This window comes from Metopolophium dirhodum, chromosome 7, assembly GCF_019925205.1.
Source record: "Metopolophium dirhodum isolate CAU chromosome 7, ASM1992520v1, whole genome shotgun sequence".
In the NCBI taxonomy this organism is placed as follows: Eukaryota; Metazoa; Arthropoda; class Insecta; order Hemiptera; family Aphididae; genus Metopolophium; species Metopolophium dirhodum.
This window is the reverse complement of record NC_083566.1, coordinates 36,159,828-36,179,140: the sequence shown is the minus strand read 5'-3', so window position 1 is coordinate 36,179,140 and position 19,313 is coordinate 36,159,828. Positions and strand designations below refer to the sequence as shown.

Sequence of the window (19,313 nt, the reverse complement as noted above, 5' to 3'; positions counted from 1 at the left end):
TAAGATTTTAAAATCTAATAGAAGATTCCTCATAAGTTTGTCTAACTTTATCAAAAAAAAAATTTCTACAAGAAAGTCAAATTAAATTTTTATGAGCGTTTTAAATTCATATTTTTACAACATTAGATATTCACTCGATTTCTCATGTACCGATTTCCTTATTTTCTTGTAATTCAAAAACGAATAACTGTAGATACATGAAAATTTCACTGAATGTTTATATTAGCATTTCCTATACACCATACAATTTTGAAAATATTTTGACACTTTTTGAGCTGTTTACGGGCATTTTCAGTTTTCAATTTTTTTAGTTTTTTTTTCTATAAATATCAATAAAGTTTTATCTGTTGGGCCAAAAAGTGTAAAAATTTAATACAAGACTCCTGATATATTTTTACAATAGCAGTTGAAAAATATTGAAAATACATAGGCACAGTTTTTTTTTATAAGCATTTAAAGATCAAATTTGGACAGAATTTATCAAAATCTCGAAAATTATCAACCATTGTAATTAATAAATTATAAAATGTTCAGTTTTTATAGCTAAGGATTGAAAATTTAAAACAAGATTCCATGTAAATAGATAATTCGGTTACCAAAAAATCTAAAAAATACACAAGCACAGTTTATTTGTATAGTCATTTTAAGTTCAAATTTGGACGAAATTACATAAAAACCTAGAATAACTATTTTAGTTATTTTGTTGTGATTGTATAATATTATTCGTGGGCACTTGAAACTTCTAATTTGTAATATTTTCATCGATATATTATGATGATAGTATCACGGTTTGTTGTTGATGTATAACGCGTTATATGTACCTAATGGATATTGTGATATGATTAATTTGGAATTTATTATAGGTCAATTTTTTTTTTAATACCATAGATAAGTGTATAATATGTCTTATACCTAGACTGACATATCGTCTCCACTCAGAATCGTTTTTCTTATACAATTATATATCATTGAATTCATTTTTAATACCATCCATTATACAGTGACCCACTTGTAACCTACAGTACAGCAGAGCGACATCCACTTGCCCACCTTTTTTTTATTATGATAGTTTTATGTACAATAATCCATTTGATTTATATTAGACTGAACATCTTGAAATAAATTAAAGTTAATATAATATATTATACTATATATTAGGTATACAGATATTATAGTTCAGTCGTTAATCCATTTTATTTTCTCTATTTCTCTGATCCTACTGCATGTAATTCGATATTAAACTTTGAGATGACCCCTAAATCCTGCAACTTTGGCCATGACTGCCAAATTATCCAATTGATAACCACTCGACATGCTGCAGTCAGTTGGTTAGTTTTCATGTTATGTATATACCTACTGTATTCCAACATTTTTGGCAAGAACGTGGTTTAATTAATTTTAGATTTTGAGTGGAACGATGAATGTATTGATTTTACAAAGATGTGTGTGTGTGTTTTTTTTTAATTTTATTTTTATTTTTGTGTCTGTACACGATAAGTAGTAAAAATAATGCTTCAATTTTCAACTTCAGTATCTTGTTTGATGGGAAAGTCAATATTGTTGGTGCATTGAGGAGGTCAAAATTTAAAATTCCCAGTAATTTAAAATTTTCAAAAGCGCCGTGAAAAAAAAAAATTAAGGAAAAACGGGAATTTTTACACAAAATCGACTTTGATTTTTGGTGTAACTTTAAAACAACTGACCGTAGATACATGACATTTTAACTGGTTGTTTATATTTGCATTTTCTATACACAATACAATTTTCAAAATATTTTGATTTGTTTTGAACTGTTTAGGGACATTTTCAGTTTCCAATTTTATTAGTTTTTTTTCTATGAATGTCAACAATACTTTATTTGTTGAGTAAAAATACTTGAAAATGTAATATAAGGCTCCTACTATATTGTTACAATGACATTTGAAAAATATTAAAAATCCTTAGTCACAGTTCTTTTTATAAGCATTTAAAGTTCAAATCTTGACAAAAATACTGAAAAATCACGAAAATTAACAAATTATATTGAGTTGAGAATTCATAAAAATTTTTCTTTTTAAATCTATGATTTGAAAATGTAATACAAAATTCCTCATAAGTTTTGTCTACTTTTATCAAAAAAAAAAATGTCTACAAGAAACTTAAATTACATTTTTATGAGCGTCTGAAATTTATATTTTTACAACATTTGATATTCACTCGATTTCTCATGTAACAATTTTCTTATTTTATTGTAATTAAAAAACGAATGACTGTAGATACTTGAAAATTTCACTGAATGTTATTAGCATTTATATTAGCATTTTCTATACACGATAAAATTTATAAAATATTTTGACTCTTTTTGCTGTTTACGGCGACATTGTCAGTTTTCAATTTTTTTAGTTTTTTTTTCTATAAATATTAATAAAATTTTATTTGTTGTGTAAAAAATCATGAAAATTTAATATAAGGCTCCTGATATATCGTTCTAATAGCAGTTGAAAAATATTAAAAATACATAGGCACAATTTTTTTTTATAAGCATTTAAAGTTCAAATTTTGAGAAAATTATTTTGTAGTTAAAAATGTATAAAATGTTTAACTTTTATGGCTAAGGATTGAAAATTTAAAACAAGGCTCCACGTAAATAGGTTATATATAAATTACTTTATTCACAATAAAATCATCAAATATACTTGGTAATATCATAGGCTGACTGACCGTTTTCGCTCAGAATCTTTTTTCTTATACAATGATATTATATCATTGAATTCAAATTTAACACCATCCATTACAGTGACCCACTTGTAACCTACTGTACAGCAGAGCGACATCCACTTATCCACCTTTTTTTCTTCTTATATTTTCCACATCAAAAAAAAAATTCATAATCACCTTATACTTTATTGTTACTTTTTTATATATAATTTCGTCTGGTAACACATTCAGCAGCTTAAAATTTTCTTCAGTTGAACCCACTAAAGTATTTTTACCTAAATAGATTTTAACAATTTTTTTTTTGAAATATAGGTACATACAAATTAAAATCATTTCTTTAAAAACTTTTTTTGTGGAAACGGGTATAGTTATATCACTTAAAATATAAGCACAGATTACATTAAATCTGTGATATAAGTCTTATATTGTCTGCACAATTTTTTTTTATAAATATTTACAGTTTAAATTTTGACAAACGAGTAAAAATACTTGAAAATGTAATACGTCTTTAATTTTTTTGAAATTTTTAGAATAATATTCAACAGTTTCTAATCAAATTCTCACCGAGTACCTAATTATTGGTTAATGTGGAAAGTACACGTCATAATACTCATAACACATTTGAATATAACTCCTTGTATTTTAGTACTCTACTTGGAGCTTTGAGTAAATCTGTTTTTTCAATTGCGATTTGCGATTAATAAATTAATCATTTGCGGGAAACAGCTATACGCCTATACCTACTCTTATTGTTTCGACTACGTGTGCTATACACATGTTCAATTTAGCATTTTTTTAAAATGAAATGTTGCTAGAAATTGTCTAATATAACGATTATTGTAATTATTTGTAAATACGTCTGTAAATAGCTAAATATAAAAATATGAACAAAATATGTACTTAATGATAAAATCTGTATAGATAAGCATTTATTTTTAATATGCAAAAATGAATACCTTTTTTTTTATTTAGGGTGTTATGAAACTTGGTAATATTTAATCAGAATTAAGAAATCTGTATTCAATAAAATCCATTTACATACAAATTTGAGCCCTAGAGATAATAATAACTAATAGCTTAATATTATAGGTTACTCGAATTTGGCTTGACCTCAATTTACTACCTAAATAATATCAAGCCTATGTATGAAACGACAAAGCTAAATAATACGTTTATGTTTATCAAATTACTTGGACGCATGTTTAGTTATCAACTCAAAAATTATAAGGCATGAACTTTCTATATAATATTTTAAATTTAATATTATTGATTTTAAATAGACAAATGGTATTTAGAATCAATCATCAATAATCAATTATAATAATATGTAACTTTGTATATTATATTATAATAACATTAACATATTATCTAGTTTGGATATTTGCAATTTGCGCAACAAAAATGCAAAAAGTTCGTAACAATGTTGATACCTAAGTACCTACCTACATAAACGGCTAAACAAATAAACCTAAATAAATTATGTTCGCTGTTCTGTAATATTTAAAAATATTTTATTGGTACCTCCCAAGTACTAAGTAGGTACCTACCTACATGCGAAATTTACTAAATTTATACAGACATGCACTCATATTATATTATATTCATAACATATGTTCATTTTTGGTGCCTACATACTGCTATTGCTATAAAAAAAGCTATATACGTACAATACTTAAATATTATATCAAATAAATAAACTATACATTTTTGTATAATATAGGTATCTTACTGTAGTACTAATGCCTAATAGTAAAATAAATATATTTATATTACTTTAATCACAATGATAATATCATACAATTAAATTAGTAATATTATAGGCAGACAGAATCGTTATTCGTATACAAGACTTTTTAGAGTCTAGGCCCATTTACCCGCTTTTTTTTTTTAAACTTGATTCCCCATTTTTTACGGTCGGGACATATCAATACCTATAGATACATTCCCTATCTCGTTTAAAATTTGATATTCTTCTCTCAAATCTAAGTATTTAACCACTAAAGTTAATGCATTTAGATTTTCTTCCATATGGCCATGGATAATTTTTAAGGACGTGAGTGAAATGTGTCCGGGGACTTGATTGACAAGATGTCTAAAGGATTTTAGTCAGGTACATACTTTTAGTTCTGAACATAGATAATAAAGAAATTGATAGGCCACGGCTATGCTTATCTCAAGTGAGGTCGTGTTCCCGGAGAGCCGTTAAAGGGGAAGAAAACAGAGGCGAATTATCCATAAACCTATAAACTAATGGACAGCGTTTAGAGAGAGAGAGGTCAGAGCCCAGGGGTACGATATAGAGTAAAAGATAAAAGAGAACGTGGGGGGAAATACAGTGTTAGTTTATAGGTCTATGATTACTACTTTATGTTCTTTCTTTCTCTTATATGATTCTCGTGCATTGAGGGCAGGGCGGAATGGAATCAGAGGTTGGCCCCAGGGGGGGATCCTAGGGTCCGCCTCCCCAAGCTGTATTTCTAAACAATTTTAAACAGTTAAAAACAAAATTACAAAAAAAAAATCATCGAAATTGTCTGAAAATTATGACTCCCCCCCCCCCTAACCATGTCACTGGTGCCGCCCCTGAGTGGAATGCGCTGTCTATCAGTTTATAGGTCTATGGAATTATCACTTCGTTGTACATAATATATTCATACTGATTATCGAATATAATATAATATAATATGATACTATACACTTTCTTATCAGTCTTGGAACACCGAAAAGACTGACAGCCTATCCATTTCTTTATCTATGGTTCTAAAGGGTTCTAGTTTTTTTGCATTAATGTTGCATTAATATTGCAATATTGAGCCGCGTACACACTTGTAACATTCTCTGTAACGCCGTAACGCCGTTCCGCCAGTTGTCGGTAAATTTGGCCGCATCAAAGGATGTTAGGCGCAAAATGCAAATGTTACAAGTGCTGAACTATCTCTTTTCTATGGTACGCGGCTTTACATGTTTGCAATGAACCATTAATCCCCGGGTGATAAGGTTGCATACTTGCATGGCCAATCCGCCCGCGGGGATCGAAATTATAGGGCCACAGTCAGTGTTTACCATTTTGAATACTAATAAAAGCCAAAGAGGTTATAGAGGAAATAAGATCACAAAGTGGGTGACGTCACCGGGGTCAGAAAACAACTGATTGCTACTTGCTAGGCAAAATAAAATAAAAAATTTGTGTTTAAAACAGAAATATATTTCTGATACATAAATAATAATAATTATTTTTTCAAAATATGTTCACTGGGCCACCACCGTCCACCATCAGTCATCATCACACCTAGAAAACATTAAACGAATAACAATAACAATCGACGAGATCGTACTTCGCCTGACGATCGCGATATTGAAAAAAAAATTAAAATTTCCCAAGTACCAAATACCTAAATTTTTATCAAAATTGTCTTGCTGTTGAATTCTACTGGAATTAGCTGTTGCGATGGACTCGGATGAAGATGCATTGAACGATATAGACTCTGGAAATGAATCTAGCGGAGATGATGTGGATTTTGCAATGGAGGTTGATGTGCGGCACGAACGTGAAAAAAACCAGGACATTGATGATTTTCCCTTTGAAGTTTTGTCCACAGACAATATTGTTCAACACATGATTGATTGCATCAAAGACGTGAATACTGTGCTTCAAGTAAGCATAATGAAAGTTTATTTTAATTTCAGAAATGCAATACATGACCTTGTTTTATAGAACTCTATTATTGTGTCCACGTATACCTACACAGAATAGAATATTATAAGATATGTATTAGATAACCTTTATACCTACATATTATTTGGTTTATATTTAAAAGATTTAAAGTTACAATTTCTGTGTATTATATCTTTTGGTAATTTCAGATGCCTGCTACAACAACTCGCATTTTATTAAATCATTTTAAATGGGACAAAGAAAAGTTAATGGAGCGGTTTTATGATGGTGACCAGGATAAATTATTCTCTGAAGCTAGAGTAATAAATCCATTTAAAAGGACTCAACCGATTATACAGAGGGTAATTAATTATTTTTTTGAATAATGTTATAACAATGCATTTTAGACTACTTAAACACCATTTTAGTATTGCATTTTTTGGAGTCGTATTCTGTATTATTGATTATCTTATTCTCATAGTATTATTTGGTACTTCTCAGTTGTCATACTCTGTTGGCCAATTGAGTGCCGGTAGAGATTTCGATTCTGGTTTTGTACTATTTAACTTCATGTTTATATTTGTTATTACTCCTTGCATTTATGTATTATATTTGGGGTATAGATAGTCATTAGTCAATTTAAATGTATATTATATAGACTACTACCTACTTTTAAAACTATGAATAGATGTAGAAAAATAAAATAAAATGTAAACAATTATAGGTAGCCAGGTAGTTAATTTATAAATTAGACATTAATTTAACAATAATAATTATTATTTGATTAAATATTCATTTAATACTTTTGATTTTTCTGCAGACAGAAATTCACCTATGAAGGAATTTAATGTAGTCCAATAAGTTCCTGACTGATTTATATCCTGCTCTTTAGTCTTTAACTGATCACCTTAAACATTTAATATTTTGAGTGTGTGCTCCTCTAGTCAAATCTCCAAAATTAAATTTGTGATTGATCTGCATATTATAGTATATTGGATATTATATAATATTATATGCATATTATACTGAACAAAATACTTAACAGTTGGGCATATGATAACGGATTCGAGATTTAAACTTTGCTTATTGGCTGCTGGCAGTGGCGTGTAACATAGTGTCCAAGTGTTGCTCGGGCAACACCTTAAATATGGGTTGGTGGGTGGGTATTGATAGATGAAAAAATAGGTCATTTTATAGGTCGGTATGACAGTATTATTTGAGCCACACCAATTTTTTAATGATACACACCACTGGCTGCTGGAGTATGATAACCAAAAAGTATCTATTATTTAATTTTATTGTTAATTAATTTATAATTACCCGCCAGATGACCATTCTATTTTATATGTTATGATAACATTTTTTTATAAAAGTGAATAATAATTCATATTTCATAATTTCACATAATTAAGCATAAAGGAATTAGACAATTTCTTAAAAATAAATTGATTGTAATTTATTTACTATTGTCTTATTACATTTTCAGCGGAACATTTTTTTTATAAATATAAATTTCTAGCTTAAATATTATGGTAAATGATTCATTCCTATACATTTTTAATAGTATTTTAAAATAATGTTTGTAAAACAGGTATGCACTTGACATTACATAATACACAATTGTGATAGTGATAATATTATCATAGACATAGAGAAATAGGTATAGATCATAAATTTCAAATTTTTAGATTAACCCGATAGACAGTCACTTGGTGGCGGGTCAATACATTTTATACTGTGCAATGGCGGGTGATAACAAAGTTGTACTTGTTTGTGTAATCGTATTGTTGTAATGTTATATACACCATAGTTCAATAGTTTTGATAAAATTAACAATGGATTTAAGTAATTATAACAAAATGTTTGATTATTATTGTATTGTAAAATTTAATTTATTATATAATAGTAGTTTGACTAAGCATTATTCATTTTATTTTATATATATTACAGCCAACGTCTACACGCAGTAGAGGTACTCCTGGAATGGAAGATTGTGCTATTTGCTTTGTAAGGCTTCCAAACAATGTAAGTTAAATTTAAGCTTTTATTTATAGCATTATGTAATATAATTATTTAAATGTATAGTCAAATCTTACATTTAACAATATTGATCCTGTTATAATAATTATAGCTAATAACTGTTTTCTTCATGTAAATGTTAAGAAAATATAGTAAAGACAAATATAGACATGAGTGCATTTTCCAGGGTTGCTAGGTTGTTGTTTTTCTTATGATAAAGTTTTAATTCTGTGGTAGTATGAAAATCTTCATTCTATACTCAAAGTATTGGAATGTTGTTCATCTTAACCCCTATCCATTTCAAAAATGTCAAAAAATATAGTCAACAAATAATAATTGATTTTGAATGGGTTAGTTTTTTATTGGTATTCACCATACAATCTTCATACAGTTGTTCTTTATTATATTTATTATACCTACACTTTTTCCTGTTATCAAAGTAAATGTTAATTTATTTATTGTCTTGTAAGAATATAGAATAATAGTACATTGGGTTCCGCCTAATGTGGGCACAGGTTAATATGGGCAAAATGGTCTAGTCCCAATTCCAATGTATACTAATTAACTTAATTTGTTCTAATGAGTTTGGTCCCACAACGTGCCCACATTAAGCGGAATCTACTGTATAATAGTTATGTGAGAAAAGCTATATGATGTAATAAGATCCATACACGCAGTACAATTGCATAAGAAAGATTAAAAACCTGTTTTACAGAATATTACATAAAAATTGTTAGATAAATTTAAATAAAAATAAAATAACGTTAAATTTTCAAAATTATTAAACATAAATATAAAAATTTTTAATTTTTAAAAAATATCTACAGTTTAAATATTAGATAATATAGTTAAAATTTTAAAACGTAAGTTCAAGGTTACCAAACAATTATTCAATAATAATATAAACAATTTTACTAAATATGTTCTTATTTTTTAACGATTTTAAAATGTACTAAGAAATAACTACTTCTGATCTACCAAAATAGAAACTAGATTCAATTTTCTACCAGAAACCTCCTTAGAAGTTAGGGGAAAGTTTTCTTCTAGTAAAAGTTCCTTTTCAGACAAAAAAAAAAATTAATTAAAAATAATACATAAAATTGATTTTAAAAAAAATATTTTTAAATATTAATATTTATAATTAAATTTTATTTAAATAATTGTGTTTAATATTTTAATTTGAATGTATGGTGTAGGTTGTGATAGGTAAATATATTTTTGCAAGTGCCTAAGCAACCCAAAGATTATATTATGTACATTTACATTTATGTATTTCAACTACATACCTGTATGATTAGCGATCATTTTGTTCCAATTTAAACATAACTATGTAAAATGTAAATCCATTAAATTTTTAAGTTTATAAAAATTTAAAATGAATAAAAATTAAAAATATAAAAAGCAGTGAATTAGTGAAATTTATATTTTAAATTGTATCTCATACTTGATTTAAGTATTTGATCAGCAGACTATTTAAATCCCCATAATATAACCAGGAAAAATGTGTTTTGGGTTGATTTTTTATTCGGTTTTTAAAAAATGGCCATTCTAATTAAATTGCATTGTGTAAACCACTCTGTATATATTATAACTTTAATCAATTTTTATAAAGTGAGACTAAATTGTAGTTTCATTTATGCTAATAAGGATTTATTTTATCTTTTCGTGAATGACTTGGAATTTTATATTTTGATACATAACAATAATATTAAAAAGTGGGTAACGTTCTGCTGTACATTTTGTGTTTAGAGAGTCACTGTAATGGATGTGTTATATTTGAATTCAATGATTTAAAATCACTGTATACGAAAAACAATTCTGAGCAAACTGTTTGTCAGCCTATAATATTACTAAGTATATTTGATGATAATATTATTGTAATAAAAGTAATTTATTTTACTATTAGGTATTAGTACCAGTATGTTGAATTCATTTTTCCAAAAAAAATACATTTGAAAATGTTATTGTGTGTACAAAATATAATAACATATTTTAAAATTGTCATATACCAACGAATAATATTTTTAAATTACATTAAAATAACTAAAAACTGGTTTTAATATGCAATTTTGTTCAAATATGAATTTAACTGTATATAAAAAAAAATGTTAATAATTTATTTTTTAAATTTGTTAGTTACAGTTTGAACTATTTATGGAGAATCTTGTATTCAATTTTCAAACTTTTTCACCCAATAAATACAATTTTATTTATATTTATAGGAAAAAAAAATTCAAATTTCAAATGTTTATAAATAACTCAAAACATGTCAAAATTTTATAATGTACAGAAAATGATGAAAATAAAATAATGAATCTTAAAATGTTCTCATGCCTATAAATAGCTTAAAAAGAGTCACTATATTTTTTCACTAAAAACAAAATCGATTTTCAAAAATTGATTTTGCTCTGCTCAAAATCTAAAATATGAATAATAAATTATATAATATTATATTTTGTACTTGTGGCTATTAGTTATTACTTTATTACATCAAATAATTATCAGTGTTAATATAATCATACTATCATAGTTTAAATTATTCTATAACTAAGTAATTATACTAAACATCATTAATTACTATTAATTTATAATATACTTGTTAATAACTTCATAAGCTTCATTTGCTGTTATTTATAAAAATACTATAGTTATTTTTAAATGCTAATGTCTACTGATATAGTAAAAACTTTTTTTTGTACTTATAGATGATGACTGGATTAGAATGTAATCATCGATTCTGTACACAGTGTTGGACTGAATATTTAACAACAAAAATTATTGAAGAAGGTGTTGGTCAAACAATTGCATGTGCAGCAAGTGGTTGTGATATATTAGTAGATGATGCCACTGTTATGCGATTAGTCAGAGATCCGAAAGTTCGAATGAAATATCAACATCTAATTACTAATAGTTTTGTTGAGGTAAGTTATATTATCTCTTTTTACTTTTAATCTATACCTCTATACATATTTATTTTGTTGTTTTAAAATAGTGTAACAGATTATTACGTTGGTGTCCATCGCCTGACTGTAATAATGTTATTAAAGCCCAGTATATTGATTCAAAACCAGTGATCTGCCGATGTTTGCATGTATTTTGTTTTGTGTGTGGAGAAAATTGGCATGATCCTGTTAAATGTAATTTATTAAGGAAGTGGATCAAAAAGTGTGATGATGATTCAGAAACTTCAAATTGGATTGCAGCTAATACTAAAGTAATTGTATAAACAATTTTATAATATTCTCAAGTTCTAGACTGAATATTATATATTCTATATTAAACAATTATCCATTAGTACATAAACTGAATCCCTCGAATGTAACTCAATTAAGATGTGTCTAAATTTTAAAAAAATCATTTGATTATTAACATTTTTCTTAGAAAAAAGAAGTTTGTATCGCCATAGAATACTTCTTTAATGATATACAAATATAAGTATATATTTGATAAGATGGTCTCCAATTAGTTAAAATTTCCAAGAATCAGAATCAGAGTAAATATATTGAGAAAGGATGGAGGACAAGGAAGTTTTATTTGAGGTTTTATTTATGTTTAATATTAGATAATATTATAATTCTATGAACAATTATATATTTGTTATAAGTGCCCATAATCATATAATAGGAATAATATTTTACTTTTTATTTATTTTGAGGGGGTTGTGGCTAATTAATTTTATATTAGCCTTTCCAATCGCTTTTTGCACAAATTTTTTTCTGTGTTTGTTGATATATTAATCATTTTAATTACTTTTACCAATACAAGATTATGTATTGGAAAGATCAGTGCATCACCATGTTACAGACTCATGTTAACTTTGGCTCCTTACCATATGCGTATTTAACCATTACTGCATTTATGCATTTCAATAACTCACGTTAGATTTCATTAACTAATTTAAATTTTGATTCTTTAACCTTTTTATTTGTAACATAATTTCTTGCATTGTTGGAGCCTTGCAAACATAATCATTAAGTTCTCATCTTGTTTGATCAACTTAGAATACTTAGAATCTTTAGAATCTTCACCATTGAAATTAGGCTAAAATAATCTGTTACCATTCTTTTGCTATTTCTGTCTATTGTTGTCAAATCTCCATCTTTGCCCTCAAGAATTTCTCTTATCCTCTATCCTTTCTTTATTCCATTTATTTTCTGGTTTAATTGTTTTGTTATATGAGTCTTGTGAACTCTCTGTACATCTTGTATTAAACTCTATGCATATTTTGGCTTTTTGCATAAAAAATGTTATGAGCCTTTTTCCATCATGTATCATACTTCTTTTCAGTTTGTAGAATCTATTAACCATGTTAATCTCATTTTCTTCTTGCTATATCTAACTGTACGAGTAGTAATTTCTGTACACTGTTAAAACATTTAAACAGCACAATGTCAATATACATTTAAAATGAATTAATCATTAATTTAACTTCAATTTCACAACTTCACTTTCAAATTAGATTAGTAAATAACTATTTAAGTATTGATATTATAATTTTTCAAATTAATTAAAAATATTTTTACTATATTTTTAGGAATGCCCTAAATGTAATGTAACTATAGAAAAAGATGGTGGCTGCAACCATATGGTTTGCAAAAATCAAAATTGCAAAACTGACTTTTGTTGGGTATGTCTTGGACCATGGGAACCACATGGATCTTCTTGGTAAAATATAAGATTAATATTTTTGTATAACTTGTACATATGTATTATTTATAAGTATGTCTCTATCTGTTTGAAGTTTGAAAAATCAATTTTTTCAAAATTCAAACCTAGTTTTTTAAAAACCAAATTGAACTTACTAGAACTTTAAAAATCAAAATTTTGAGCAAAAAATGTTTTATACTTTATATTTTGGTTTGACATTTAAAACAAAAACTTTAATTCATAATTTAATTCAACAGTTTGGTATTTATCAAAATGTTTGATATGGGTTCGGTTCGATGTTGAACATATTATTTGAGTTCTATTCAACATAGTATTAGAAGGTTCAGTTTGAGACCATATTTTTGAGTTCAACCCACCTCTATTATTACTATAGTATTTTTTATATTATGCAGGTATAACTGTAATCGGTATGATGAAGAAGAAGCTAAAGCTGCTAGAGATGCTCAAGAACGATCCAGAGCCGCATTACAGAGGTATCTTTTCTACTGTAACCGTTACATGAATCATATGCAATCACTTAAGTTTGAACATAAGCTTTATGCTAGCGTGAAAGAAAAGATGGAAGAAATGCAACAACATAATATGTCATGGATTGAGGTGTTATTTTATTTAAAATATATACAATTATTTTTCTTTTTTTCTTTTAAATATTGTAACCAATTAAATTATATAAATAAAAATAATAATTATGAATTCTATTTTAGGTACAATTTTTAAAAAAAGCTGTCGATATATTATGTCAATGTAGACAGACACTCATGTACACTTATGTGTTTGCATACTATTTGAAGAAGAATAATCAATCAGTTCTTTTTGAGGTGAATCTAATGAATTGTATATATTTATAAATCTAATTATTGTTGCTAAAATTGTAGTATTTTGTGTTACATTAGGATAACCAACGAGACTTAGAAAGTGCTACAGAAACTCTGTCAGAATATTTAGAAAGAGATATCACTTCAGAAAATTTAGCCGACATCAAGCAGAAAGTTCAAGATAAATATCGGTAATAAACATTTGTAATTAATTATTTTAACATTTAGATGGTTTTCAAATTGTTTCTTTGATTAATTATTATTAGTACCTAAATCCTAGGAAAATGTTTGATATCTTTAAAACTAATATTGAAATATGTATGATTGTTGTAGTTTGGGTTTTTATAAATGAGAGGATCGTAGGAAACACAAACTGAAATCAAACGAAATCTGAATATTATGTTAATATTATAACCAAAAAAACTTATTAGCTAGATGTTAGGAAATCACAGTGGTCGGGACGCTACTTTGTAGTAATGGCTACTTTCTTAAATATGTAGTGCACTACTTCTAAGTTTTAACACTATTGCTTAAATGTAACACGCTACTTTAATGCTATTCCTTTATAAATTTTCCTTTGAAAATTGGTAGGTTGTTATATAGTAGTTTCTACTGATTTGTCATTTGGTCACTGAAAGGGATTTTATTATGTAAGTTAATCGTGGATTAAACCCAAAATATTCACTAATTACATTTTTGTTATTGCAAAATTATTATTTATTTTAATATAAATATTACATCATAATCTTAATCTGTATGTAATAGCAAACTCAATGAACACATATTTAATACAATTCGTGAATTCTGAACTATATAATATAAAAAAACTATGATTAAAGTTTATATATTATATATATTATCTATGATTTTACCAATATATATTATTTTACTAACATCACCAATTAATAGCTCAATATAATTTTATTTTTTTCAGTTACTGCGAAAGTCGGCGAAAAGTGTTGCTAGAGCATGTTCACGAAGGTTATGAGAAAGACTGGTGGGATTACACAGAAAAGTTGTGAACTAGTCACATATATCTGTGATATAAAATTAAGTATACATAAAAAATACAACACATTTACACAAACATGCTTAAAAAATTTTTAACTACCATAAATCATATATTATATATGTTTATGTACTAATAATTATAAGTCAAAAATAATGAACAACTGTAGCTTTATTTACTATATATTTTTTAGTAATTAATACTTTCATTATTTATAAGTAGCAATGTCCTCGCTGTACATCTTATATTATGAATATAATTATTAATTTTATTTTTTAATTATTATTATAATTATAATTATTTAAGGTTTTTTTGGCCTTATTTCCATTATTTCAATATTGTTGACGAGAAAAAAAATCATCTGTTTGACGTAATCATTTCTTATCATAAGTTTTATCCTTGATGAATAATTTAAATTTTCTAAAATTGCTCATTATTCTATATAAATATTATATACTTACTAAAATGATTAATGTCTAGTTTCTAGCAAAATTAAATTGTGTATCAGAAAACATAGGACTTGCATTGTCCAATTAAAATACCTTTTTCTCGAAACAGTTAAATTAAAAATTAAAGTATATTTTCAGGGTACTCACTACTGTGATAATATAGATTTGAATTGGAAAGAAGTGTACTTTTAACGGTATTCTTAAAATCTTGTTGGTATTTTAATTTTTTTCGTGTTAATTTAAATCAAATATAAAAAAAAATTGTTTTATTTTGTGTTATTTTGTGATAGCTTGGGCTGTTCATATTATTTTTTTGTTTACACAATTTATAACTGAATTTAATGTTGTACAAGGTATAGTGTGTTAGTAAATAGTGGGTATTCTATCAAGTGACTTTCTTAACTTAACAGCAGTCCAAAATTGGAATATAATTTGAAGTTGTTTTTTTAGTGGCATCATTATAGAATAGTATTACATTTACAGCAAAAAGGATTATTTTGTAAAATTAAATATGACTTAATTTTTTTTTTTAATTGAATGTATTTAATGTAAACACTAATTGAACAGCTCTCATCATATAATTTTTTATCACTATTTCCTATCTGCTTCCAATATATTATTAAATAATATATTAAATGTCATTGTAGATTTGCATAATATTATAAATTATAAATTTATAAATAATAAGTTATTTATTCATGAGTACAGAAAATAACTTATCAATAAAAATTAGAGTTGTATTTTTGATAATACATTATAATAATGTTTTCCATTTGAAACAACTTCTAATTTAAAATTTGTAACTTTTTCTATAGGATACAAATATTTTTTTTTTTACTGTGAAAAACGATTACAAATATTTTTGTGTTTAATGTAAATTATTGTATTAAACTGATAATTAATTTTTAATTGAATGTTATTAATTCAGATAACAAGTACATAAACCTATTATTGTGCTTTATGTATTTAATTTGAATGAAACTAATTTTATCATTTTTTTTTTTCATTGATTATATAATATACAAAATATAGTATATGCCATATGATAATAATGATTTATTTTTTATTTAGATTTTTAAATCGTTTGGCTATACCTATCTACTAATGTTGTTTATCTCCCTTTAGTTTGTAATTAAATCATAGTTTGTATTGTTAGTTTATCGTATTTATAAGTATATACACAAGTGTATGGATAATAATATGATTCTCATTCTATTTTAGTTAAAAATATTTTTTTTAGTTTATATATCAGAGTATTTTTTTATATTCTTTCAATTTATAAAAAATATTGACCCTAAAATCTAAAATACATTTCAAAATTTTTAATATTATTTATGTTCAAAATTGTGATACAACTTTGGAGATAAATTAGCTCGTCTTCCAAATATCCTTTTATGTGTAATTTAAGTGTTGTAATAGTTAACAATTGAATAAAGGTTTTTTTTTAAATATAACTATAAGTTCATAAACATTTTAAATAACTTTATTACATGAAACTTTATTTAGAAAACCAATGTAATTGTTAAATATCTACATCAAATTGAAATGATTGACATTTTTTTAACGTATTTTGAGATAACCAAGAGGTATTCTAACTTTGTCAGTGTAGGAGCCAAAGCACAGTAGAAAACAATAAGATGTTGGTGATTAATATATTATTTTAATTATGGTAGATCACTTACCTAACATTTAATTTCGGTTATCTATTCATAATCACCATTAAATTAGTTGTCTGATATAATTGATGTATTTATAATATATGTAATTTTTTTTTTTCATTGGTCATAGCCCGGCAACTGAGGAGCTGTGGGAGGTACTGTAGTGTTTTTTGGTACGATTGGAGGAACACGTTTTTGTATTTAGCAGAATTTTCAAGTGGGCACCCGTAGGTATCTGCCATGCCCGGGTGGGGGATGGTGACCTCTCTCTCCGGACACCGTGACTGCTCAAAGAAAAATGCCGCCCGTGGCAGGGATCAAACCAACATCGGTGCACGTCGCAACCGACGCCTTAGTTCGCTCGGCCACTTCGTCTCCCGATATATATAATTATAATTATAAATAATAAAACATTAAAAACATTTCTCTGTATCCTAAATAATTTGAGAGCAAAAAAATATTGTGAAGCCATGGGATGAAAATTGTTTGAATACCTGATATAACCATATTGGCTATATATAAATGGATAGTGTTTAATTTTAATACTTAATATTTTTTACATTTTTTACTAGCTATTTATACGTATTTGAAAAATGAGAATTTTTATTTTTATTTTTATAAATGTTTATAAAAATCATTTTAGGCTCAGTCAAAATACTTGAAAATTATTCCCAAGAGTTATATATAAAAAAATCAGGCAAGTGGGTAATGCTTAGCAGTATATTATGTGTATAAAGAAGTTACTGTAATAGTGGATATGTTAAATTTGAATTTAATAATATAAAAGTCATTGTATACAAAAAGCGATTCTGAGCGAAGACTTTATACTTCTGTCCTCATATAATATTTTGTGATATTATTGTGATTAGAGTAATTTTTAATTTTTTTTTTCTTAATTTCTTAATTTATTAGAATTAGAATTTATTTGCAAACACAACAATTAATACACTTGAAATTATAATTATAATAGGTATTGTCTGCTCACTTTCTATAAGCTGTGCTTCTGTCGAAGGCGATGAGTTCTTAATATAGAAATTTAAATATTAAACATAATTATAAATAGACTAAAACAGAAAAGAATAGGTTAATTTGTTTTGCTATTAGGAGGCAGGCATTAGTACTACAGTAGGTTAAATTAATTTTGGCCAAAAAAATTGGATTTGAAAATTTCATGGTGTGTATAAAATATGATAATATATTTTAAAAGTTTCAAGTCATAGACATATAAATAAATATATTTATTCATATTTTTTATATATATTTTTAAAATTTATTTAAATGTTTATGTTTCAGGTTTTCACGAATAATATTTTTAAATTACAACAAAACAACTAAAACACAATTTGTTTAAATATCAAATTTCCTCCAAATTATAACTTAAAATGTCAATAAAACAACCGTTTATATATTTTTAAGATTTTTTGGTTTCAGTATTAACTTTTTATGAGAATACATTTTATTACATTTTCAATCTTAAGCTGTAAAAATTGAACACTTATACATAAATAACCACAAACTAATTTGACAACTTTCGAGATTTTCTCAAAATTTGAACTTTAAATACTTATATAAAAAAATCGTGACTATGGATCTTTAATATTTCTCAACTGCTATTATAGCAACTTTTGAATATTCTTGTATTAATGTATAAAAATGTCAAGTATATTTTAATATTTACGGTTATTCGTTTTTCAATAACAACAAAATAAGAAAATAGTTAATTTAGGTCTGAAAATCCAATGTCGAAAAAATTTTAACTTCAAATAACGCTCATAAAAATTAGATTGACTTCCGGTATAAGCTTTTTTTTTTTTTTCTAAAGTAAGAAAACTTATGAGGCTCGTATTCAATTTTCAAATCTTAGATATAAAATATATAAAACATTTTATGAATTTCGAACAATAAATAATTTGCAAATGTTTGTGATTTTGACAAATTTTGTCGGAATTTACTTCCGACGCTCATGAAAAATTATTGTTGATGTACGTTCAACTTTTTATTAAAATTTCCATGAAGAACAACTTATGGAGAATCGTGTATTAAATTTTCAAGCATTTTGACAGAACAAACATTTTTTATCAACAATAATTTTTATAAAAAACTTTATATATTTATGTATTATATTTTATAAATTTTCCAATGTCTATAAACAGTTCTAAGAATCAAGATATTTTGAAAATTTAATGGTGTATAGAAAATGGTAATTTAATATAAACATCCGATGAAAATTTAAAGTATCTACGGTTGTTAGTTTTTTAGTCACACCCACGGACCCCCATCTTAGTCTGCGGTTTTCCTATACCTCGGTCCTTTATCAGTCAATGAATATTACCGCAAAAATAA

At 26.0% G+C, this 19,313-nt stretch overlaps 1 protein-coding gene across 1 annotated transcript; it reads left to right on the top strand.

Annotated features, from left to right (window-relative positions):
- The first annotated feature begins 5,838 nt into the window (after positions 1–5,838).
- Positions 5,839–15,843, top strand: LOC132949020 (E3 ubiquitin-protein ligase ariadne-1). The gene is made up of 10 exons (XM_061019765.1): positions 5,839–6,352; positions 6,562–6,714; positions 8,303–8,377; positions 11,077–11,292; positions 11,364–11,585; positions 12,906–13,036; positions 13,432–13,636; positions 13,744–13,857; positions 13,933–14,045; positions 14,789–15,843. Exons 1-10 carry the CDS (start codon positions 6,146–6,148, stop codon positions 14,874–14,876), a joined length of 1,524 nt encoding a protein of 507 aa, XP_060875748.1. The 5' UTR covers positions 5,839–6,145; the 3' UTR covers positions 14,877–15,843.
- Positions 15,844–19,313: the final 3,470 nt, after the last annotated feature.

Excerpts from the sequence above, each read along its gene's own strand:
- LOC132949020 (XM_061019765.1), top strand. The coding sequence starts at position 6,146 with ATGGACTCGGATGAAGATGCATTGAACGATATAGACTCTGGAAATGAA. Across the intron at positions 6,353-6,561 it reads ACGTGAATACTGTGCTTCAA|ATGCCTGCTACAACAACTCG; the intron begins GTAAGCATAATG and ends TGGTAATTTCAG. Across the intron at positions 11,586-12,905 it reads GGATTGCAGCTAATACTAAA|GAATGCCCTAAATGTAATGT; the intron begins GTAATTGTATAA and ends CTATATTTTTAG.